Source organism: Heptranchias perlo, chromosome 3 (genome assembly GCF_035084215.1).
Source record: "Heptranchias perlo isolate sHepPer1 chromosome 3, sHepPer1.hap1, whole genome shotgun sequence".
NCBI classification, from domain to species: domain Eukaryota; kingdom Metazoa; phylum Chordata; class Chondrichthyes; order Hexanchiformes; family Hexanchidae; genus Heptranchias; species Heptranchias perlo.
Genome location: NC_090327.1, coordinates 64,304,281 through 64,328,768, shown reverse-complemented (window position 1 = coordinate 64,328,768; position 24,488 = coordinate 64,304,281). Strand labels below are relative to the sequence as shown.

Below are 24,488 nucleotides of genomic sequence, written 5' to 3'. Positions count from 1 at the left end.
ATTTTCTGTTTGTAATGATATTCCCGTATGTTGTCTTAAACGCTAGGTTTTAGTTTTTGAACGAGTGCCACATGTTTCAACAAACGCTTGCAGAGAACTTTTATCCTGAGAGTTTTAAATTGCGATTTTGTTTTTAACACATGCCTGTTTTTAGTTTTGAGGAGGAGAGGGGAGTATGCATTTTTTAAACATGTTTTTGGGTGGTTCTGTCATTTCATCCTCCTGTTTTCAGAATCATCTTGCTCCAAACCACAGGCATGTAATTACTCAAAATTGTTCTGTTCGTTTCTGAAATGTCCAGAAAGGGAGTACGTAAGCTGGCAAATAACTTTCCAGCTTGGGCTATTTAATGAAATAAGTTAATGCAGTCAATATGACGCTAGTGAACACTATGCATGTTCTAAGCGAGTGCATATTTATGTACTGGAACAATATATTCATTGTACATTAAAATAAATAATCTTGATATGTTTGGAGTACTAATACCTAAAGATTTCTCAAAGTATCTCTGGCCACTGAAGCAATTCTTTTAATGCCAGTCACAAGTTATTATTGTGTAGCAATTATGAATTAGTTGTTTCTGCATGCTGTCATTTTAAGTCACAAAGGAAATAAGCCAATTTAAGAGTTGCTAAGTAACCCAAAGGCCATAACTTTCTAAAATTCAATGCAGCATCATTAATTTTGGTAGCCATCCTGTGCTTACTTTTTCTGAGCTAAAAATAGCATAGGTGTGATTACTGGTTAACTGTAGCTATAATATCTAGCCTTTGACTGAAAAGCCCCTATCCCTTAGTACTATTTTGAACGTTCTATGAGAGGAATGTTACTATGAAAATAATTGGAAATGGAAAAAATTTATAATTATTAACTAGTAACACAAAGGTCTCTCTCATTAAGAACACTTTTCATATGGTGCTGGTGTCAAAATAGAAGTGTGGCATGAACAACAGTCTTCAGGAGCTATTTTGCTTGTGTAAAAACTTATTTTCTTTGTGCTTTTTCATATTTTTGATGAGCATACTTAATTACTGGATGTGAGAAAAACTTTTCAAAAAAGAGCTTTGAAGGATTTTCTGAGATTCACATTTTAAGTTCCAAATGGTTCTTTTTTGACATTGACATTATATAGTGCTGCATGTTTGTAGTGTCTGGCATGTTTCACTACATAATGTTTATATCTCCCTTGTAAGGTTTATTTGGTCTGATTTTTAAAAAAAATATTTGTAATTAGGGGTTCCAGTTTTCTTATTTCCTATATCAATAGTTGATTTTTGGTCAAAAGTGGGCCTTTACACTTTTTTTTAAGGAAAATCAAAGCTTATTGCTCTACCCCTGAACCAAAAATCATTACTAACAATATGGTTCAAAAATGCATGGAGTTGAGTCTTAATGACTGTTTCGTCCATCATGTTATAAAGCTGATATTAATTCTTGTTTTGTAACCAAAAAACTGTGTTTTATTGAACCATTTTACAAATTATGTCACTCATTAAGTCACTGATGAAAATGTTCATACATACTGAAAATTCCTGAAAGGAGCATGTAATATTGTTTGAAAAGACCTTTGTCTGTAGCTAGCAGAATTAGTATTTTCTGTCTTTTTTTAAGATGGATTTTGATTTAAATTGGAATCCTTACATATTGGAGTATTAGTTACAATGATGTGAAACCCACACATGTAACTCTTACAGCGCATGATGGCAAAGATTGATCATAGCCCTGGGTTTACATGTCATAAATAGTGTGTGAAGATATCACTTATATCTCTGATTTGAAATTAGTTTATGGACAAGATTCCTCAGGCATTTTTCCCAAGAGCTGTTTTTTGTTTACCAGTATGGGCAGTCAGCAGAATGTTTATACATGTGAACTCTAGTTTTCTGCATTCTAATGAAATTTTGTAATTTTCTCCTACTACAAATTAAGATGGCAAAAAGTTGTGAATAAATTTTGAACTCTTGACAGTTCCCAGCACTGTCTTAAGGCCCACAATTTAAAAACAAAATTGTACTGGCAGGAAAAAAAAATCCAATAGTTTGTATCACAAAAATAGTGCTGGATTTTTCTATTTCATAGTTCATTTTTGCTGAATGATATTTATAAACACTTTTCATTGGTAGTATTAAGAGCAATATTCACATTTCAAGATTCTGTACTACAGAATGTAAAACCGTAGTGAACACAGAAAATGCTTAAAATTTGTTCAATTCCAGATTTTAGATGTTAAATTCTAACACAATACTCAAAGTACTGTCTCACCTCCCACTTAAATGTTATGTCTCCTTTTGCTACCTACTGTTTTATAACCAAGAGGCAGAACAGGAAATCTGCCAATGCTCTTATTAAGCTGATCAATAGGAAATACACACAAGAAATCGCTGGGAGAATTCATATTTTCAGGTTTCTTTACCTTCCTTGGACCTGGGCTCCACTCAATGCCTTCTCTAATAGTTCTGCCTAATTGAAAACCTGTACCCTACTACACCATCAAAATACACTAGAACACCAAATATTGCACTTTTTATGAAAGAATTTGTATAGTTATCTCTGTCATGCTTTATTTCCATGTTTTGTACTTTGAAACTACTGGTTCTGAGGCTACCTCAATCCATTCAGTAGCATTTGTCTAAATATATTTATCCATTAATCTTAGTGCAACAAGTATGTAATATGTATCAATGGATTGTTTCTAGCCAAAATATAAATAAATGACTGTAAAATTGCAAAATTAAGCACAAGAAAGGTTTGTTCTTGATGTTACTCGCTCAAACCCTGGTGATGCCACATGCTCCTGATCAAGATAATTAATTATAAGAGAGACCTTGAGCGATAAATGTTGAGAGGGCCCCTGTGAAAGAAAGAGACACTCTCTCCTCCAGAAACTCTGGAAGATCTACTTTCTTTTTTCCCCCCCTCTCTTTCTCTTTCGTTTCCAGTTGCACCAGATTTCCTCATCCTATTTCACTAACATGCCAGCAACTCCAAGGAGTGAGAGAGAGACCCCATAGGCAAATCTGGTAAAAGACAGATAACTGCAGAGATGAGAGAACCCTGAGCTACATCAGTGAAAGAAAGGGACAAAGGAATTTTGAGTTTAAAATTCAGCATGTTAAACAGATGTGTATGTTTTAATGTGGGGGATTTTAGATTTGGACAAGTATTTTTGAAAAATGTACATAGTAACATATAATCCAGCTGGTTATATGTTTTAGAAAATTGAATTTATTATTTTACTATCAGCTTGATTCACTAGTTGCACTCTTGCTTCTGAGTAAGGAGGTTGGGAGTTCATGCCCCACTCTGGGATTTGAACACAAAATCTAGGCTAATACTTCATTGCAGTACAGGGGGAGTACTGCATTGTCAGAGGTGCTATCTTTTGGGTGAGCTGTTAAGCCAAGGTGCCATTTGCCATTTCAAGTGGATGTAAAAGATCCCATAGCACTATTTTAAGAAGAGCAGGGAATTCTCCTGGTGTCCTGCCCAACATTTAACCCTCATAAGATCACTAAAAGCAGATTAACTAATCAATTATCTAATTGTTTTTTTTGGGACCTTGCTGTTTGCGAAGGTGACTGTCCTTCAAAATAATACACTGGCTGAGAAGCATTTTGAGATATTCCGGGGAGATGGAAGGTGATTGAAGCATTGACAGAAACCCGTGGTTAATTAATAGTTAATTAAAAATTAACATTGTTCCAGTAGAAACAGGACAGTATTTTTAGCACGTGGTTGTTTGATGTTCTGGTGAACATTTCAACATGCTCTTGAACTCAGTTCATGCAGGGAGTTTCTTCAGGTTTTCTACATGCCATCGTCAGAATGTAGTCCACTCAATTGTAATTTAATTTTTTAAAAGTGATTTATTTTTATAAACTGTATATTTACTGACTTCTTTCAGCTATCAACCATGCAATCTGATGATGCCATAGCATTAATTTTAAACCTAGAGAAGCATCTACTATACTTGTGCTTTGTGATGATAAAACTTATGTTCTACTACTGTGTATTGGCTGCAATGTACTTTTCTAAAATTTGAGAAATTTTCTTGGGGTAATTGTTTGACATTTTGATTTTTCAGATGTCTCAGAGCATGTCCTCTGTATCTTCCAGGCATTCTGACAAAATAGCTATTCGAGAGTAAGTTTTTTCCTTTTGTTAAAGTGCAATGTTACTCATATATTCATTGATATATTTTGTGTTTGTATGTTGTACACTCTTTTACATTTTGTGGATCTGACTACATAAGGAGAAACTGATTTGCACACCTGGTACTGGAATTCCATAGGATAATTTTAAGATTGGATTATGAAAACATCTTTTTTATGTCAGTTTCCCCCCCTCCCCCCTCAACCCCTGAAGATATTGACTCCTTGGCATAGGTTGCTGGATAGCGAACTATAGCAGGAACTTTGGACAATTGAATTTTCTTCCCCTCCGTATTTGGACGCACTGGTTGTTGAGCCCCCAGTACACCTTTTGCTTTCTTTCCCCTCCCACCCACCCCCCCCCCCTTCTAAAATGAGACCTTTTTTACTTTCCAACTAAAACATTAAGTATGCATGATTTTGATGAGATGCAGTACAAGCAGATAGGGTATGACCAATATTGCAAAAAAAGTTTAAAATATTCATCTCCCTTATTCGTCTCTGTGCTAGATCTTGATCCCACACAGCCCTCTGCATGTTGCTGCCATGACAATGTTGCAGGAGGTACTGCTGTTTCGAGTATTATGGTATTATTACAAAGTCCGTCTCGTTCTCCACCACCACCCCCATCCCCCTCCCCCAAGACAGAATTTTACAAATTATTAACAACCATTAAAATAGCTATGAAAATTTTATTTTTGATTACCTGTGTAATGTATTAGATATAGTGATACTTTCATGCATCAACCATGGAGAATGGAATGGCTGCCTCCCCACCAGGTGGTTAAGTGATTTGAGTTCCAGCACCATCTTGTCATTTGAATTTGTATACCATTTGAAACAAACTAGCTTTATCAGTTCTCACTTCAGCCCCTGGATGGAGTGGTTCACTTTAACATGATATGGGAACAAACTACAAGCATATTTGCTCTGTGTGGTGTAAAAAAGTTAGGAAAAATTAAGTCACAAAATGCCACTAATACTTTTTTTTAAATGAACGAGTTTCTTCAGAAATGCATTTTATTTAAAGTTGAAACGAGATCAGATTTAAAGCATCTCTGAAGAGAACAGACTTTCTACATTTGAAAATATACTTCATTTCATAAAATTTAAAGATACACACAGTTCAATGTAAAAAGCCACAATTTCAAGCAATATAGTTCGAACCAATACAATACAGATTATACACACTATGCTCTCATTATTACAATTCAAAACACAGTACATATCTTCTAATACATTCTGTACAATACAAAGTGTAGTGGCCTTTCCCCATAGAGCCTTTGCGTAGGCCGCGCCTCGCTTCGGTGTGTCCCACCGCATGTACTCCTGGACCTTGGAGTGAGCCAGCCGGCAACATTCTGTCGTAGACAGCTCCTTCAGTTGGAAGACCAGCAGGTTTCGGGCGGACCAAAGGACCTCCTTCGCCGAGTTGATGGTCTTCCAGCAGCAGTTGATATCTGTCTCGGTGTGCGTCCCGGGGGACAGTCCGTAGCGCATAGCGTCCTGTCTAACCGAGCTGTTGGGGATGAACCAGGACCGATACCAATGCACCTCTTTCCACACCTTCTGCACGAAGAGGCAGTCGATCAAGAGGTGGACGACGGTCTCATCCCCGCCGTAGCCTCGAGGGCAGCTCGTGTTGGTTCTGTGATTCCACACATGTTGGAAGTACTGTGGCTCTATGCACATCCTGAGACAGCCACATGCAAAGGTGGCCACCAGGATCAGAACTGCATTGGGGACGTCCTCCTTTCCCCCCCCCCCCCCGCCCCCCCCAATCTGTCTGGGGGCTTGTACATAGTGTCCCTGCTGACACGTTCTACCTTGGACCTCCAGACAAAGTAGAAGATAGCTCGGTTGACTGTGACAGCGGGGAATGGGCCAGACCCTGGCCACATGGAGCAACACTGCGAGTACCTCACACCTTATCACCAGGTTCCTGCCGGTTATGGAGAGGGAGCGCCCCCCCACCCACATACTAAGCTTCTGTTTGGCCTTGGCGACCTGCTCCTCCCAGTTCTTGATGCAGGCCTGGGGCCCCCCGAACCAGATCCCCAGCATCTTCAGGTAGTCGGACCGGACGGTGAAGGGGAAGAAGGATCAGGTCTCCCACCTGCCAAAGAACATGACTTCACTGTTTCTTCGGTTCACCCTAGTCACCGAGGCCACCAAACTGGTCGCAGATGCCAGTCAGTCTGTGTACCGACCACTGATCAGAGCAAAAGATAGTGCTGTCTTCCATGTACAGGGAAGCCTTAACCTGAGAGCCTCCACTGCCTGGGATCATCACCTCCCACCCCCCCACCCCCCCCCCCCCCCCCCCCGCCGATACCTGCGACCTTCCTGATGGACGAGGCAAACTGCTCGATACAACATACGAACAAGACAGAGAGAGGACAGCCCTGCCTGACTCCATATCTGATTGGAAAGCATCTGTGAAGAGAACAGACAAGTTAACTTTTCAGATGTAACCCTTCATTAGAACTGATAAAGTTTAAAGTGAATATTGGGCAGCCTGTAGCAGAAGATTATTGTATATAGGATTGTTGCAAATACTGGGCTTGATTTCACTGACATTGATTCAGAGGTAAAGTAAACTTCGGTGGCTGACTTGGATGTGCTTATGACTAATATTGAAATGATCAAAATTTTGTTTATTATTCCTGATCCAAGTCCTCTTTTCATTTTCTTATCCTTTGTTAGGTCATATTTTTAAAAAAAAATCAGGTCCAATAACATTTTGATCACTGATACAGTGCAATAATGCAGTACCCATTCTTTATCTGGAGAAAAAAAAAGACATTTGACCCTTTAAGAATTTTTGAAGCATAGCAATGTGATCATCCTCTTCCCACAGTATAGAAATCTTCGAGGTTTCAATCATTGACAAGACCATCTTGGAAAACTTAGTCTATCCCCAGGGAAAAAAATCCTACCACTCTCACCAAAACATGCTCTAATTCCCAAAACATGCCACTTGCTTCTTATAACTTGAGACATTTGCAGTAAATGGTCAATCAAATTATTATCCAAAAGTTCTTGCCGATTTTCTACTAACCTAAAATAAACTTGTGCGCACTGACGCAGTGCTGCTGTCCAGTCTGACATCAGACCCAAGGTTTTCATCAAGCACTTGTCTGTAGTACCAGCTTCTGTGCCACAGAGGTTTATCCATAGCGGGGCATCTGGTTCGTAGGGTTATTTAAATAAGTGATCCATCAAGGTTTAGCCCCAGTAGAATATATGGGATTCATGACCAATTGCATAAAATTGGTTATGCCTGAGAGAAGATTCCCCCAGAATTTCATTGTATTAACCCAGATAAACATAATTGGTCCTTAATGAAACTGAAATTTATTTTAATTGTAATCTTTTAAACTTTTAGTTTTGAGGTTTTGTTTTAAATTGCCTACTCAATATTTTCAAAGTTTTGTCGAAAGGCTGAAATAACAAATATATTGGAGGGTTATCTTTTGTTTTTGTGTGACCTTCAAATCCAACTATGATATGCATTTGGTGCTAAGCCATAAAAGTTTGCACTGAACATAAAATAATGAGCTGGCCATAGAAGAGGGGTTAAATATCAAGACATCTCTGCCATAAAGGATATCCATTAAAATGTAATGTTGTGTTAAATTGAATGGTCACAAGAACTTGTCGCTCATTTTCTGAAGGAAGTCATGGTTTAGTGATCTTTTGAAGCTATCTTTGCGCTTTAGTGGTTACGATATAATTACAAAACTAAGAAAATGAATGTGTAGAACTGAAAAGTGCACAGTATTCATATAGATGAAAACCTTGGGTCTGATGTCAGACTGGACAGCAGCACTGCGTCAGTGCGCACATAAGTTTGTTTTAGGTTAGTAGAAAACCGGCAAGAACTTTTGGATAATAATTTGATTGACCATTTATTGCAAATGTCTCAAGTTATAAGAAGCAAGTGACATGTTAAAGGCGAGAAGGGTGTGGAGGATTTAATCTAGTGCGGGGTGGGGAAAGTCTCTGTTTGAACCTAGAAAGGGGGAGCAGGATTAATAAAGCTATTCTAATAGAGTAGTGCTGGTTGAGCAGTTAAGGACCAGAGCAACTGATTACTGTGATGGAATAAATCAAATTCCATTTTTTTTACATGGGATTTTGCAGTTTTTACCCAATTTCATATGTCTATAATTTTTCTATGAAAACATAAACCAGTGGCCTTCTTCATGGTCAGTCTTTCATGAGCAAGTGTTATTGACTTGGTCGTCTGCTTCAATAGTATACCATTCTCTACAACATCATTATACGATTTATCTGCTTTCCTGCAATGAATCAGTTGCTGCTTATCTCCCAGTTGTGGAGTTGTGCACTTTAGTTTAGAATAATGTAATTAAAAACTGAAAATCGTACTAATGCAGTTTGGTCCAATGAAATTCATAATGTCAAGGAACTGCAGTGTATGTGATTTAATGTTTCACTGTCAAAAAGTCCTTACTTATAGTATCATTGAGAGCAAAACCAATATATAGAACTTAAATTCAGCTTTGAACTCCTGTATCTCTTTTGCGTTGCAAGGAATCTTTTTAATGGGTTTACTGATAAATAACCAATGTAGAATTTGAATAAGTGTTTAGTAATATTCAAATTTACAATTAAAATTGTATTACTTTCTCTTAGTTTCCAAGTTGGGGATTTAGTGCTTATTATCTTGGATGAACGTCATGATAACTACGTTCTATTTACTGTTGGTCCAACCCTTTACTTCCTGCATTCTGAGTCATTGGGAGCATTGGATCTTAAACCAGGTGAGCAAGCACATTTTTGAAGAAATGAATTTATTTCAGTCATACACATGGGGGAGAAAACAATGTGCCCTTTTAAGGTTTTGGCATTGTGCAGAGGTTATGTGGTCATCCTTACTTCTGTAAATGTGCATAGAGGATTTGCTTTTTAAGTGCACTTCAGTTTTCATGTCACCAGCCAGCAACAGTCGTATTAATTTGTGTTCATATTGTAGATTCCTTGAATATGAATAGTAAGCAGAACAGATAATGTCTAACTAAAGTGAGGTTGGTACCCATATTGTAAGGTTCTATGTGACTTAGACATTGAAGTCTTTCATTTATAACAAGTTTGCCAGCATTTCCTAATTATGCATTCAACAGACATTGATTGAGTGGATGAGTACTGGGAACTTTCCCTAACACTCAGTAGCTTATTTGAATAAGTCATGAGCAGAAGGTGAGGGCAGTTAAGTGATCTATTTTTCTTGCAGCTGAAGCCCCAACAATCCATTACTGGATTGTTTAATTTCAACCACCTCACACGGATTTTAAAAAAAAAAGTTACCTGCTTTTTATTTTAGTGAACGACAAAGGTACCAAGGGAGGAAGTTTCAGCGAATTGAGAAATCATAACTGAAGGGACATGTTGGTGCTGCTTTGGTTCAGGCAACGTTTGGAGGGCTAGTAAAGCAGTGGGGGATGATTTCAACTAACATGGCGGTGGTAGGGAGAGCTTAATTAATAAAGCTGTTGAGATAGAGGCAGAAAATATCAAGGGAAAGAGAAAGAAAGAGGCTTTGAGTTAGAGATTAAAACGCTGTTTTAGAAGAGGCAGGGGATATTGAGAAATTAAATGAGAAAACCAGGAAAAACAAGAGTCAACATTGCAAAAAATTGGAGTGGTACCTATGTGAATGCACAAAGCATTCAAGACAAAGCTGTAGAGATATGATGTAGCTATAATGGAGAATTATTTTAGGAATGGACTAAACTGAGAGCTTCATGTTCCTGTTTATAAAAGTTTCAGAAGAGGTGGGGGGGGAGGCAAAAAAGAGGATGGGATGGCAGTGTTATTGAAGATTCTATCTATTCTGTTCTATTTAAGGAAAGCGAACGGGGTTGCCTTAAGACAGAATCCATATGGATAGAGTGAAGAAATGGGAATGGAAATGGTATGATCCTTGGTGTGTATTACAAGCCAAACAGTGGCGATGCGATAGAGGGGGAGATCTGAAGACAGTTCAGACGGATATACAAGAACAACAGGCCAATCGTATTGGACGATTTTAACTATCCTAAGATAGACTGGGCTAAAAGTAATGCATGTGGTCAAAGAGAGGGGGGTGGATAGGCTTTTTAGAATACATCCAACATTGCTTTCTAGATCAATATGCATCTAGTCCAACAAGGAAAGAAACGTTGCTTGACTTAGTTCTAGAAATGATATGGGCCAAATAACTGATGAGAGTAGGAAAAATAGCAACCACAACATAGTTGTGTTCAATATAAGAACATAAAAATATGAGTCAAAGATAAGGGTACTGGACTGGAAAAAGCAGTGGGATTAGAAGAAATACAGCTCAAATTAACAGCCCGGAGAAATTAGCAAACTGTTTGACAGATCATCAGTAGGAAGTCTTCAAGTAGGAGATGCATAGAGCACAAAATAAGTTCCTTTCTATAAGGTGAAAAGTGGGTGCATCAAAGTTGGAATTCTGTGGCTAAATGGAGATTAAAATTAAACAAACTTAAAAGGAAAGCTTCTGATGAAATTAACTATACAATACTAAAGATGATCAGGAGGAAATAAGTGTAGTAGAGAGATGGAAATGGCTAGAAGAGATGGGAAAAAAAGGCTAGCATATAATATAAAAGGAAATAGTAAGGGCTTTACAAACTCTTAAAAAGTAAAGAAATAGTTAAGAAAGGGTAAGACCACTCTGGGATGAAGGAGGTAGTCTAATTGTAGAGGATCAAGGTATGGTGGAGATTTTAGATAACAAACTGACATTGATTTTATAAATGATGGTAGAAGTGAGAATGTAGTAAAGGAATTGATTCTGAAAAAATTCAGAACTCAAGGTGGGTAAGTCAACAGGCTCTGGTGACATTTACCTTAGGGTGTTGAAAGATGTTGAACAGGAGATTATTCAATCCTTGTTAAATATGCAAACAGTGCTTTTGGACTGGACAGTAACTTGAGGCCTTAAAAGTATATGAGTGGAGGAATTCCTGGAGTATCCCAGGAATTCCTGGAGTATTCCAGGAACTCCACCAGATACGCCTCCTTGATGGAGAGTAGGAACAGAAGACTTTAGTGCAGAAGTTAAATGGGGTGGAAAGCAGGTGGAGCTGGGTTCCATTGCCAATTTCTGCTCTACCCTTTCTCCCCTTCCCCTCTTCCCGCCCCCCCACCCCCACAACCTCAGCAGACAATGTGCCCACTCTCTGCCTCTGTATATGTCTGCTGCTACAGCACCTGGGCAGTCAGTAAAGACGTTTGGTGGCATCAGCTCTGGCAAGAACTCAAGCACACCAGCATTGCCAAATGGAAATAGCCAGAGATCTTGCGTTGTGCCGAAGGCTTCCGCCAGATCACCACTCTAACAGCGTGAATTAAGATGAGCTGGATGAGGCGTTACTGCATCTCCGCCATTTCAACCCAATCGCTGATAAGGCCCCACACAAATTGGTGCAGCCACAACCAGGAATTGCAGCAGTCTTCCATTTTTATCGGCCAATACAGGATTGTGAGTACCGACCGAGGTGGGTTCCCCACCTTTTAATTTGGGTCTCAGTTTTATTCTTAATAAATTGATGTGTCCTTCTTTCAAGATATTCACAATTGTGAATTCAAATGTTTGTCGTGGAAAAATGTTCTTTTGGCTTCTCTGGTTTCAGCTCACTGGGTTAATGAATTCCAAACATTGCGCATCAATCAGCTTCAATCTGATCTAGAATCCTGTGCGAGCAATCTTTAGGACACTCCATAGTTCCTATCAATTGTGCCAAAATAGTGGGGCAGTTTCAGGGGAAATTCCCACAAAACGGTCCTGGAAATGAGCATAACTCTATTGCATGTCCATCTGTGAGGATTTTTTTGTTGCAGTGCCACAATAAGGTGAAGTTTGAGGAAAAGAAAACCATGCATCTGAATGCATATGAAAAGTTTGCTACTCTAAGTGACATTTAACTATTAGTTCAATTTGTGCAGTTTCAATTATATTTTTAATTTTTTTTAATGGTATTCCAAGAGTAATAGTTTGATAGTTCAGTTTACATAATTGTGAAAGGGAAGGTTAAAACCTGGCACAATAACAATTCATTGGCCAAACTATGCTTCTTGATCACAGAAGCAGATTGAGAGAAACACTGAAATCTGGCATGCACAAATGGATAACTAGAGCTGCCTCAAAAGAAATGGGAACCGCAACCCAGAATTTTAACATCTTTTGGGGAATTTTTTTTAGAAAAATGTGCTACTTGGAGGAGGGGAGATGGACAGAGAATCATGCTGTAATCAGCGAATTGCTAAAAATCACAGGATTTGTCATAGGATGTCAACATGACAAATCACTTATCTGACAAAGTTGAAGTTAGGCCGGTTTCCTTTAGGGTAACTACTGCAGCTTAGATCAAAATAACTTTACAAACTATAGTGCTAAGAGTTACTGCACACCTGGCATTCTGACTTTTTTTAAATGGTAATTTTTAAGTATATGGATGGCATGTTTCTGAAGAGCACATTCATTGAGAAGCAACAACTTACCTAGGGAGTTACCTTGGTAGGAAGAATAGAGACACAGAATATTTTTTAAATGGTGAAAAACTATTAAATGTTGGTGTTCAGAGAGATTTGGGTGTACAAGAAAAAGTTAGCATGCAAGTACAGCAAGCAATAAGGAAGGCAAAATGACATGTTGGCCTTTGTTGCAAGGGGGTTGGAGTACAAGAGTAAGGAAGTCTTACTACAGTTGTACAAGGCTTTGGTGAGACCTCACCTGGAGTACAGTGTACAGTTTTAGTCTACTAATCTAAGGAAGGATATACTTGCCTTAGAGGCGGTGCAACGAAGTTTCACTAAATTGATTCCTGGGATGAGAGGATTGTCCTATGAGGAGAGATTGAGTAGAATGGGCCTATATTCTCGAGTTTAGAAGAATGAGAGGTGATCCCATTGAAACATACAAGATTCTGAGGGGGCTTGACAGGGCAGATTCTGAATGGCAGAGCAAACTCTAGGGGCTATATGGCCTGCTCCTGCTCCTATTTCTTATGTTCTTATCTCATGTACCTGAAGTGTTGCATCTGACCAGCAAACAGAAATAACAATCACCTGTCATTACTCCTAGTACAGCGAAGAGCAAATATCCTAACTGAAGAGTGATGTTTTGAAATTAGAGATTCCCAAAATGTTTCAAAATATGATGCCTCTCTTTGAAATCACTAATTATGGTAGTTGGAATCATCCTATCAATTCAGATCTTCTGCCAGAAGAAACCATTGCTATTTGGACGGCACATAAGTGCTTTAAACTTTTTTTTAAAAATCAGTTACATGCCCTACTAATTTATTACCTGGTTTTGATCTCTTTCTGTGTACTTTCTCTGCAGTAAATTCTAGGTTAATAAGTTTTAAATCCTTAGTGTGCACAGGACTAAAGATGGATATGGTGAAACCCCTTTCAGCTTTTGTGAAATTAGATTAGTTGTAGTAGATAACACAGAAAATAAAGAATCCCCTGTTCATCACTTCCAAAATTTGAGTAACAAATATAATCTGAACTAATAGCTCAATCAGTCGCAAACCAGCCTTCCACTGGGGAACTCTTTGGAGATTGCAACCCTTTTGTATCGGCACAGAGTTTTCTAACATTTAAACGTGAATTCTTTTCTAAATTCAATTTTTATGTAAGGCAAAAGAAAACTTGCAAATAACTATTGTTTACAAAAACGTAAGAAATGGGAGCAAGAGTAGGCTATATGGCCCCTCGAGCCTTCTCCGCCATTCAATAATATCATGGCTGATCTTCAACCTCAACTCCGCTTTCCCGCCCAATCCCCATCTCTCCTGATTCCCTTAGAGTCTAAAAATCTATCTATCTCTGCCTTGAATATACTCAACGATTGAGCATCTACAGCACTCTCTGGTAGAGAATTCTGAATATTCACGACCGTCTGAATGAAGAAATTCCTCCTCATCTCAGTCCTAAATGTGTGACGCCTTATCCTGAGACTATGTCCCCTAGTTCTAGACTCTCCAGCTAGGGGAAACATCCTATCGGCATCTTAGATCATTGATGGCGATTGAACACTTGTGCTTTAAAAGTTATTAGCACTAGCATTTATTCAGTGCTATACTTTTATTTGTATGCTGCGGTCCAAAAATGTTAATAGAAGAAAGTTGGTTGTAAGAAGTTGGTCTTGCCTTTGTGTACAATAACATCTCAATAAAATGGAGTAGTTATACTTTGCATCACTGCAAACTAATTTGTCTAAAGCAGTGTCAAATCAATCTGACTCATACTGACATGAAACCCCTTCAGGGAGCCTATTTCATCACTGTTTAAGTATAAATTCACTCTGGTGTCAAACTGAATTTAAAGAATCTGTTGACTTTCTGAGCACTTTATAGACATGAGCAGAGTTTTTTAAAAATCATGTTTGAGTGGATGTTTCCACTTTCACTCTCAAAACATTCAAAATTTACCAGGCTAGAGCAGAGTTCTGTGCATGCTTGAGGCTATTCTGGCTGTGACCTACTCTGTAGAGTTACTGGTTTCAGTCTTTGCTTTGAGCAACTACTCACCCTCGGTGACTTCAGCCTTCGCTTTATTTCCCCATGCTCCTTTCCTGACTCTTCTACCCTACTGTCCTCCATAACCTCACTCTTCACATTAACTTCCCCACCCACAACAGTGTTTGCACCTTCGACCTTGCCACTTCTGAGATTTAAATCACTGACATGGCCAGCTTTGACTTTCCTTGTCTTCCATACCATCCAAATCTCTGTCTTACCCCCCCATCCCCAATACTCTTGGCCTCCACCCCTGAAAAGCACACTGCCTCTCCCCACCTCACCTTGGCTCCCTCACCAATAAATAATGCCTGATTTACTTTTTTCTGACTTTCCACTCATCGCAACCTCTGCTGCTGTTGACCTGCTAAACAGCTGCCTTACTGCTGTCTTCTGCCAATTCACTCACCATCTCCCACTGCTGTCATTTTCCTGGTACAGCTCCCACCTGTGCACACTCTAAATTCTGAGGGCTACAGACTTGAGCACACCTGGTGCATGACTGGTCAGGTTTTTGACCACCAAATCTGGCATGACCATGTTTAGCATTACTATGCCTCCCTTACCATGGCCATGTCCTCTTGGTACTCCAGGATCATCCTGGAAGGTAGGTTCAATCCATATTCATTTTTCTATGCCAAATCCTCCTCAAACCACTTCCCTCCCACCCTCATCTCTAACATTAAATATGAGAAGGTAGTGAACTTCACCTGAAAGTTTATGACTAACTGCGTCAGCTACCAATTCCTGCCCCAATCAAACCTAGCCCCTAACTTATCCTAACCCTGACCTTGTCACTATACAGCTTCTCTCCCATCTCCCCATTCCACCATCTCCAAGCTTATCTCTTATGACAACAAAAAAAACCTCATGCCCCCTTGAACTTCTCCCCACCCCACTCCTGACCACTCACTTACCTTTCCTAACCTCAGTGCTTTCCAACATTATTAGGGCTCCCTTTGTTGAAGTATTGTCTCTCCCTTTCAAAACCACTGTTAATACTTCCTTATCAAAAACCCCACACTTTACCTGTCTATCCACTCCAGATTTCATTCCATCTCTAACCTCTCATTCCTGACTAAGGCCCTGGAATGTGTTATCACCTCCTGACTCCCTATTGAAATTCCCTAAGTCTGGCTTCTGCCGCCTTCACAATATAGAGATTGCCATGGTGCAAGTCTCCAATGATATCCTTTGTGACTGCGACCATATCATGCTTTCCTTCCTTGTCCTCCTCAATCTTTTCTTGGACAGCCATGCCATCCTCCATCATCTAGCTTCCATAACTCACCTCATTGGAAGACTGCCTTTGTGATGATTGCCAACATGAACAGTACATCTGTTATGCCTTCTCCTCCACTCCCTGCACGGTTACCTCTGGAGTTTACCAAGAAATTCATCCTTGGCTTCTTCCTCTTCCTCATCTACATGCTGCTACTCAGTGACATTATCTGTAGGCACGGGGTTAGCTTCCATATGGTGCCATAATTTTAGGTCTCTGGCAGAAACTATGCACCCGTGCTACCAAATTCAGCCTCATCTTCCTGGCCTGTAGCCTTGATGATCTGTTTGATCCACAGTTGAACTTCAACCCCACCCCCCCCCACCGCCACCACCATCCATTAGCAAGACCACTTATTCCCACAGCTGCGACATTGCCTGCCCCTGTCCTGCCTTTGTTCCCACTGCTGCCAAAATCCTTACTCTAGACTCAAGTTCTCCAATTCCTCTTTTCCCAGGCTTTCAACTACCACCCTTGGAAACTCTCTCAATTGCCGAAAACTTTGCCTGCATTGCTGCGCTGTCCTAAGTCCAAAATTGTGAAGGGTGTCTAACAGGAAACTAGGGAGAAAAATTAGTTCCACTGGGAAATGAGTTGGTAATTAGAAGGCACAAAATTAAGATAATCACCAGAAGAATGAAGGGACTGGTTAAGAGAAATCTTTTGATGCAGAGGGTTATTGAGAAATGGAGCAGAATCTATAATAGTTCAATTCTAGGCAGCTCCTATTTTATATATTGAATTTGCAATATGTAATGGACCTTACATAAATGGTGCATCTACAATAGTTTAATATTTCTGATGCAATAAACTCTGTTTACAGAATACATTTAAAATGAGTAACTTAAAGCGTTCTGGATTTCATTGCTATTTTACACCTTTTTATAGGTCTTTCAACTCTTTAAACAATGTCATGTAGTCTTGCGGACTTTAGAAATAATTTGTGTTCAGTCAAGATGCTGCTGTGATAGTTTACAAAAATTGTATGAAATGTGTTTGTTTTTTTAAGCAGATAAACCCCCTGTACTTGGGGAATACAGAGGTAAAATGAGAAGTGAAGAGTGGGTGTAGCAGTGTATCTTAAAGGCTTACCTAAAATATAACCTAAAATGCTACAATAAATGTTCTTGTCAAAAGGTAGGGGCTTCAGCTGCTAAGACAGTAACTTGAGAAGTAATCCAGAGTTAATCACTACCTTGTCAACATAATTTGAAGGTCTATCTTTTTGTCAGTCTTGGAGAAGTGTTTTATTCCAATTATTAATGCTGATTTATCACTACTTTGTGGGAATATTTCTGTTGGAAGCAAACATAATTCACTTCAATGTAACAATGTTTTTCTTGTTGTAAAAGTAAGTTAACAAGTTTTACTCATTTTAGTAGAAAAAACAAAACGCATCTTGAATCAAATTACATTAAGTGATAAGGTTGTGTTCTAAATGTGTAATGTAATTGTGTGTAATATATACAGCTGTATAATGTGACTATGTAGAATTTTTTTGATGTCTGCAGTATTTGCGTCACAAAGCACCAGACCAGCCTACAATGAACCTTGCTTTCAATTGCACTTCAGTTTTGAAAATATCTGAAAACGGCCAAGCCAAAAAAACATGTAAAATTTAGTGATAAAATAAGATTTTTAGTGAATTAGCAGGCAGAAACCTTATCATGGGATTCAGATAACATTTGTACAATCTAATTTTGCTCTTGAGATATTTGATGCCACATGTACTTTTCAATAGTGTTGCAGCATGATAACTGACATTGCTGACAATTACTTGTATAAAATTGTGTTTTGAACAAGTGGTAGCATAGAATATGGTACTCCAGCTTAATGTTACAGCTCTATACAATACATGAGAGTATACAAGAACAGATTTTTCAATTTACTGATGGAATGATTATATGGATGTTGCTTTGTTTATTAACTGTATATTTCATGATTTTGCATACATTTGTTTTTGGCTGCCCCATAAAAGGCTATACTTGAAAATGCGAATTAACTCAATTCTGTTTGTAACATTTTGTTTCGAGCTACTTTTGAATTGTTTTTTTTTCTTTGGGTATTGCCGCCTTCACGCAGAATGAGGCCTTCTGTACAACAGAGTGAGAGAATACCACCTGACAAAATGGCAGCACTATGCATATATTTTGTTAGAGAGATGGGACCCTTAGGTGACTTTCCATCTCTAGAATAACAGTAACCTATTGTATATGAACATCAAACGTCTTTCAAAGAATAAGAAAAGCTATGCCTATGGTAGGTAATTTAAATTTAGGAGAAGTATTATCGTCCTGATTGAAGGCCAAACCTGAAGTCATAGATTTCTCAGAGTTTAAATCTACATATCAGGTGAACCTGTCTTTGAGGTAAAGAATCTTGTGGAATTGAGCAGCCCAAGTTTTAAGCAGGGAGAAAAGAATGGGCAACGTTTGAACTAGTAGTTTCTGCTGACTGATCACCGAGGGATGTTGATAATGGTCACAGTGAAGCTTGGAGTAGACTTTTCACCCTCCAAGCTAAGAGGTACATGTTGCCAAAGATATTTTCTAAGGAAAGACAAGTTCTGAAATTGATTTTAGTGGTACTGATTTAGTCATTGAAAAATGACTTGTTTACTGTTAGTTCCAGGTTCTTCTAGGAGACCTTGGGTACTTGGAAAAGTGATGGAAAAAGAATATTGTCAGGCTAAAAAGGTAAGAATTTTCACTTTTTTTACTGTACAGATGTGGTCTACCACTGGAAATGAACAGCAGGACAAACGCAGCAAACATTCAAAGAACTCCCTATTTTGCTATTGGGTATTTTGGGGCAGGTATTCAGAGTTTTGTAAAACTTAACACCCACTTGCTGCCAGGTGCATTATGTCAGTCCAGTACTTATAACATTTCAATATAAGTTTAGCACGCCAGTAATAACATCCAATTAATTAAAAATATTAATTGAGTCATTTATGAAACTTATTTTTTTATGCAATTCTGAACTTCAGAAAGGGACGCTACACTAGCACTATGTTGCCGACTAAAAGCAGAGTTGCAAGACGTAGAAAGTTTCATGGGAATTAGGAGTAGGTCATTCAGATCCTCGAATCTGAATGACCTACTCCTAATCCAGATTGGCCATTCAGTTAGATCATGGCCAATCTGCACCTCAACCCCATTCACTTTACACCAGTCACAGCAGATATTTATGCTGTCTGAGGAACAGCAGAAAGATTGGGAAATGTGGGTAGAGGCTTTACATATGCCCTACAAAGTCCTTGAGAGAATTAGTTATCTTTAATTATCTGCTTATATATTATTCAATTAGAGATATGTGCATTACTGGCTCTAGTCAACTTTCACCTGTATGCTGACGACACCCAGCCCTAATTCTCCATGATATGGAGATGCCGGTGATGGACTGGGGTGGAGAAATGTAAGGAATCTTACAACACCAGGTGTTGTAAGATTCCTTACACTAATTCTCCATCTCCGCACATGACCCCGCCACTGCTTCTGTGTTGTGAGACTGCTTGTCTGACATCAAGTCTTGGATGCGCTACAATTTCCTCCAGTTAAACGTTGGGAAGAACGAACCCATCATCCCCTGCCAGAAACATCACATCGTTGTCACCAATTCCATCCCCATCCCCAGCTATTGTCTAATTCCACCTCTGTAACACCACCTGCTTCTGCCTCTACCTTAACATATGCTGCAAAAGCCCCCATCCATGCATTTGCCACCTCCAGGCTCAAAGTATTCCAATGTTCTCCTGCCCGGCCTTCCATCCTCCACCCTCCGTAAACATCAGCTCATCCGAAAAGCTGCCGCCTGTATATTATCCCAAAGCAACTCCCACTCACCACTGTCCTTGCTGACCTACAGTGGCTCCCAACACCTCCAATTTAGAATTCTCATCCTTGTGTTTAAGTCACTTCTTTCCTATCTCGAACCTCCAGCCTTACAACCCCTGCAACTCCCGAACTCTTCGTTCCTCTGATTTGTGAATCTCTTTCCCCCACTCCCTCTGCCTCACCGTTGGTAGCTGTGCCTTAAGCCACCCAAGCTCCATGCTCTGGGATTTCCTCCATAAACCCATCTGTCTCGCCACTTCCCTATCCTCCTCTAAGACCCTCCTTAAAACCCACCTCTTCGATCAAACTTTTAGTCCTACTTCCTAATATCTCCTTTGGCTCAGCATCAATGTATTTTTGATTACACCTTTGTAAAGTGCCATAGGACATTTTTCTGTGTTAAAGGCGCTGCATAAATGCAAGTTGTAGTTGATTCAGAAGGACCCACAATGACTGCAATTGCACTGCCTCTGACTTTGTCACAGCAGTCATTAATTTTTAACTACTGGGTCAAGAGGTTGTGGTGGCATTCATCAAGGCATCATGCCTATCTATATTCAGAGGTGATTGAAGCACTTTACTGAATTCTCGCAATTCTTTCACTTCCAGAATGCAGAATCGGCTACAAAGGACAAATTCTATGCTGTTTCTGGCTTTTCTAGGTGCTGGATATGGCTGACTGTACCTATCTGGAGATATAGACGTTGTTTAATCTGATAGCACGCATCAACCATAAGGACTTGCATTCCTTCAGTGTGCAGGTGGCCTGCTATGTACTTGATGCTTTTGCAGCACACTCAAATATCAGTCAAGCACAGATAGAACCAGTCACAAAGAGCATTGAGGTCTGTTGGAGTATGGATGTGCTCTGACCAAAGTTCTTTGTAGTTTGCTGCATACCTTGTCATTCAGAGGAGCGTGCATACCGACATTAGTGAGGTAAACGTCTAAGGACGTAGAGGAATTCAACTAGCTTGTGACAAGGCAGTGTTGTCACTGAGGTTTGTGACAAGTACTTAATAGCAAGAGAAATTCCCTTATTGAAGTGATGTATTATCAGCTTAGCTATTACATATTTGTGCTGTCTTTATATAGATACCGTATGTGTGCTAAGCATACTTTCACTGGAGAAATTTGATTCAGTCTCCAAATACCTCTTGACTTCACATATTATGGATTATCATTTCTGATTGTTGTCATAATGTTTCTAAAAGTTATCTAGGATATGTGATTCATAATATATAATAGAGTAACTGATGCAAACAAAATATGGGGTACCAAACTTTTAACGACAAACTTGTACATAATATGGCTCCAATGTTTGGCTCAGTAATGCAAAGTTATCCTGTCTTACCTACCTGTATGCAAGTTAGAGGTAAGATGATATACAACAAGTCTTTTTGTTTTTGAAGCTATGTACTAATATTTTGAGTGATTAAATAAATAGCACACCAATGGCTCCTTCCTTGTTGCATCCTATAAGTAGAATGCACCCTTTTTATATAGATGGGTTGATTGATCTTAGCCACATTTGACTTGTGAAAGAGCTTTGGAATGTATCAAAACCGATCACATTTATTAGCTTGGAGTTATTTATTAGGATTTTGTAATCCTGTACTGGAAATACTTTCAGTGAAGAAGTGTTAATGTATGGTTTGTTACATTATATTAAGTTTTTATATCTGCTGAACTGTTTGGACTAACTGAAATATTGTTTCCTTTGATTTCAGGCTCAAAACAGATTTAAAGTTCCTCTGGGAACAAAATTTTACAGAGTGAAAGCAGTGCCCTGGAACAAGAAAGTATGAAACGATATGAAACAAACTGTTGTTAGCTCATCCTTTCCTTTCTGTCACAATTCCTTTATGGCTTTTTGTGCAGCATTTGTTACGCAGCTTCTAAAAGAAGGTGGCACAAATGTAATTCACATCATTGGAAACTTGCTGGAGAGATGATTCATTATTTGCTACTCCCCATTCAACATGTATTGCATTCAGCGCTGCCCAGATTATAAAATGCATCCAGTCTCATTCAATGAACTGCTTTTATTCTTACCCAGAAGACTTAGAAATGTGGACCAAATACGTTCTTTTCAAAGAGCATGCCCTCTACATTGTGGCATAATAGCCATGTTATTTGCCTGTTCAAAAACATCACTGAATATTCAGATGTTAAAACATTTGTCATTATTACCAGCATTTGTGAAGGAATTTATCACTATCAAAGTAGTTTATGAGCAAACCACCTTTACCATATGTATTTAATCATTTAAATATTTATAGGAGTGTTCCTAGCATGCAAAAGTCCCATATAAAGTTTTATCTTGTTTGCTTCCATGGATTTTCATTCTAGCTGTTAATCTACACATATACTGAAGTTACTTAGAAATATATAGATATCTAGCCCTGTATGGTGAAGAACTGTGCAATGAATATGACTGGACATTGCATTTCTGCAAAAATGCACCATCAATCATTAATTGTGTATACACATTGGAAGGGAAGATTTTGTGTTGTTTACAAATAACACAGTACTAAAGCTTCCCAGAAACCTGGAATAAATTTAATATATTGTTTCATCTTAGTGACCTGTGTTCAATTTTAAAACCAATTTCTCATTGTATATTAACCATCATAAAATCTTCAAGTAAAAACATTACTGTATTGTAAAAGAAATTCAGAATTTTGAAACAATAAACATTTAAACCTGTAGAGTATGCATTATGCAAAATGTTTAAAATCACAGATATGGATTACTAGAAGAAAATAGAAATGTTAAAATTTAGTGTAAATTTATATTATTATTGGATAAAGTTGTTAACTTTTCCTGCTAAAGTTATTACTGTGTACTGCATTACAACAGTGACTACACTTCAAAATTACTTCATTGGCTGTAAAGTGTTTCCGGAAGTTCTATGGTTGTGAAAGGCACTATATAATTGCAAGTTTGTTCTTATTAAAATATAATTGGGATTATCAATACAACGTGTGACAAACAACATGCTGTCACTGTATGTTGGCATACTATGATAGATAAATACAGCATACCTTGAGTGATGGACATTTTAGCAATGAACTATTTATGTTCTCTCGACCGTGGTAAATAAGCAGTTGGATAGTGGCATGGTACTAATTGAGCAGCAGAACAGAGAAAAAAAGTTTTAATCTTTAAAGCAATGTGTAATCCTATTTCAAAGTACTGGTTCCAAGGCAACTAATAATTAGCAAAACATCAAAAACCAGACCCAGAATTGAGAATTGTTCTTCAAATCTTCTTTAATAGGAATTGGCTATAATCCCTAATCTTTAGCTCAGACTATGAATTTTTCATTCCTTTCTTTGGAAAACTTTCCTGCAGCTATCTAATGCTTTATTCAGACTGACTGTTACAAGTGATTTTGCATCTACCAAGATTGCCAATATTCAGATTTTCACAGCCAATTCAGAAAGGATGTCAGAGTGCCTGTTTATTTTTTTTCAAGATCAGTTCCTGTATTCAAATTTGCGCCCACTGCCACGACTGGATTTCGAGTACTGTTATCTTAGCTGCCTCCTCTTCCTTATCTACATGCTGTGTTGATATGGGGTCAATTTCACATGTACAATGACTATTCCGAGCTCTACCTCTCCTCCACCTTTCTCGACCTTTCCATTGCCCCTGTGTTGACATCCAATCCTGGATGCGCTGCAATTTCCTCCGGTTAAACATTGAGAAGATCAAAGCTATTGTCTTCAGCCTTTGCCAAAAGCTCCATACCCTTGACACTGATTCAATCCCTCTCCTCAGCCACTGTCTCAGGTTAAGTACTATTGGACTCCAAGCTGAGCTTCTGATGCCAAATCCTTTCCATCACAAAGATCACTTACTTCCATCTCCTTAACTTCCACAGCCTCTGCCCTTGCCTCATCCCATTTTCTGCTGAAACTTTCATCCATGCCTTTGTCACGTCCAGACTTGATTACTTCAATGCTCTTCCGGCTGACCTCCCATCTTCCACGCTCCGTAAACTTCAGCTCATCCAAAACTCTGCTCCGCATATCTTATTCTGCTCGTCCATCGCTCCTTGCTGACCTACATTGGCTCCCAATCCCCCAATGCCTCACATTTAAAATTCTTATCTTTGTTAAAACCCATCCTTGTCCCTTCCTACCTCTGTGACCTGCAGCCAGATAAAACCCCCCCAGCCAACTGCAGAACTCTCCATTCGGAATTCTCCCCAACACCACCATTTGCAGCCTTACCTTCAGCTGCCTAAACACCAAGCTCTGGAATTCCCTCCTTAAACTCCTCCACCTCTGCTCCTCTGTCTCCTTAAAGGCCTTTAAAACCTATCTCTCTGAGCAAGCTTTTGACCAGTCCCAATATCTCTTCCTTTGACTTGGTATCTTTTTTTTTATGATTACACCTCAATGAAGTGAATTGGGACATTTTTCTACATTCAAAATGCAATATAAATGCAAGTCATTATTATAAGTTTTTTCGTTTTGGGACATTTTCTGGAATTTTTATTTTCTAATTTTCTCCTTTTTATTCGTTCATGGGATGTAGGCATCGCTGGCAAGGCCATCATTTATTGCCCATCCCTAATTGCCCTTGAGAAGGTGGTGGTGAGCCACCGCCTTGAACCGCTGCAATCAGTGTGGTGAAGGTTCACCCA

General features: G+C 38.8%; 1 protein-coding gene across 5 annotated transcripts in view; it reads left to right on the top strand.

The window, feature by feature from the left end:
* Positions 1–22,815, top strand: part of rb1cc1 (RB1-inducible coiled-coil 1) — a 172,384-nt gene extending 149,569 nt beyond the window's left edge. For 4 of the 5 annotated variants that reach the window (XM_067979953.1, XM_067979928.1, XM_067979930.1 and 1 more), the window contains 4 exons: positions 4,085–4,143; positions 8,811–8,938; positions 18,621–18,691; positions 21,562–22,815. In XM_067979953.1, coding sequence (XP_067836054.1) covers positions 4,085–4,143; positions 8,811–8,938; positions 18,621–18,691; positions 21,562–21,639 — 336 coding nt within the window. In that variant the 3' untranslated portion in view covers positions 21,640–22,815. The remainder of the gene's footprint in view (positions 1–4,084; positions 4,144–8,810; positions 8,939–18,620; positions 18,692–21,561) is intronic. The other variant, XM_067979947.1, reaches the window with a different exon arrangement.
* Positions 22,816–24,488: the final 1,673 nt, after the last annotated feature.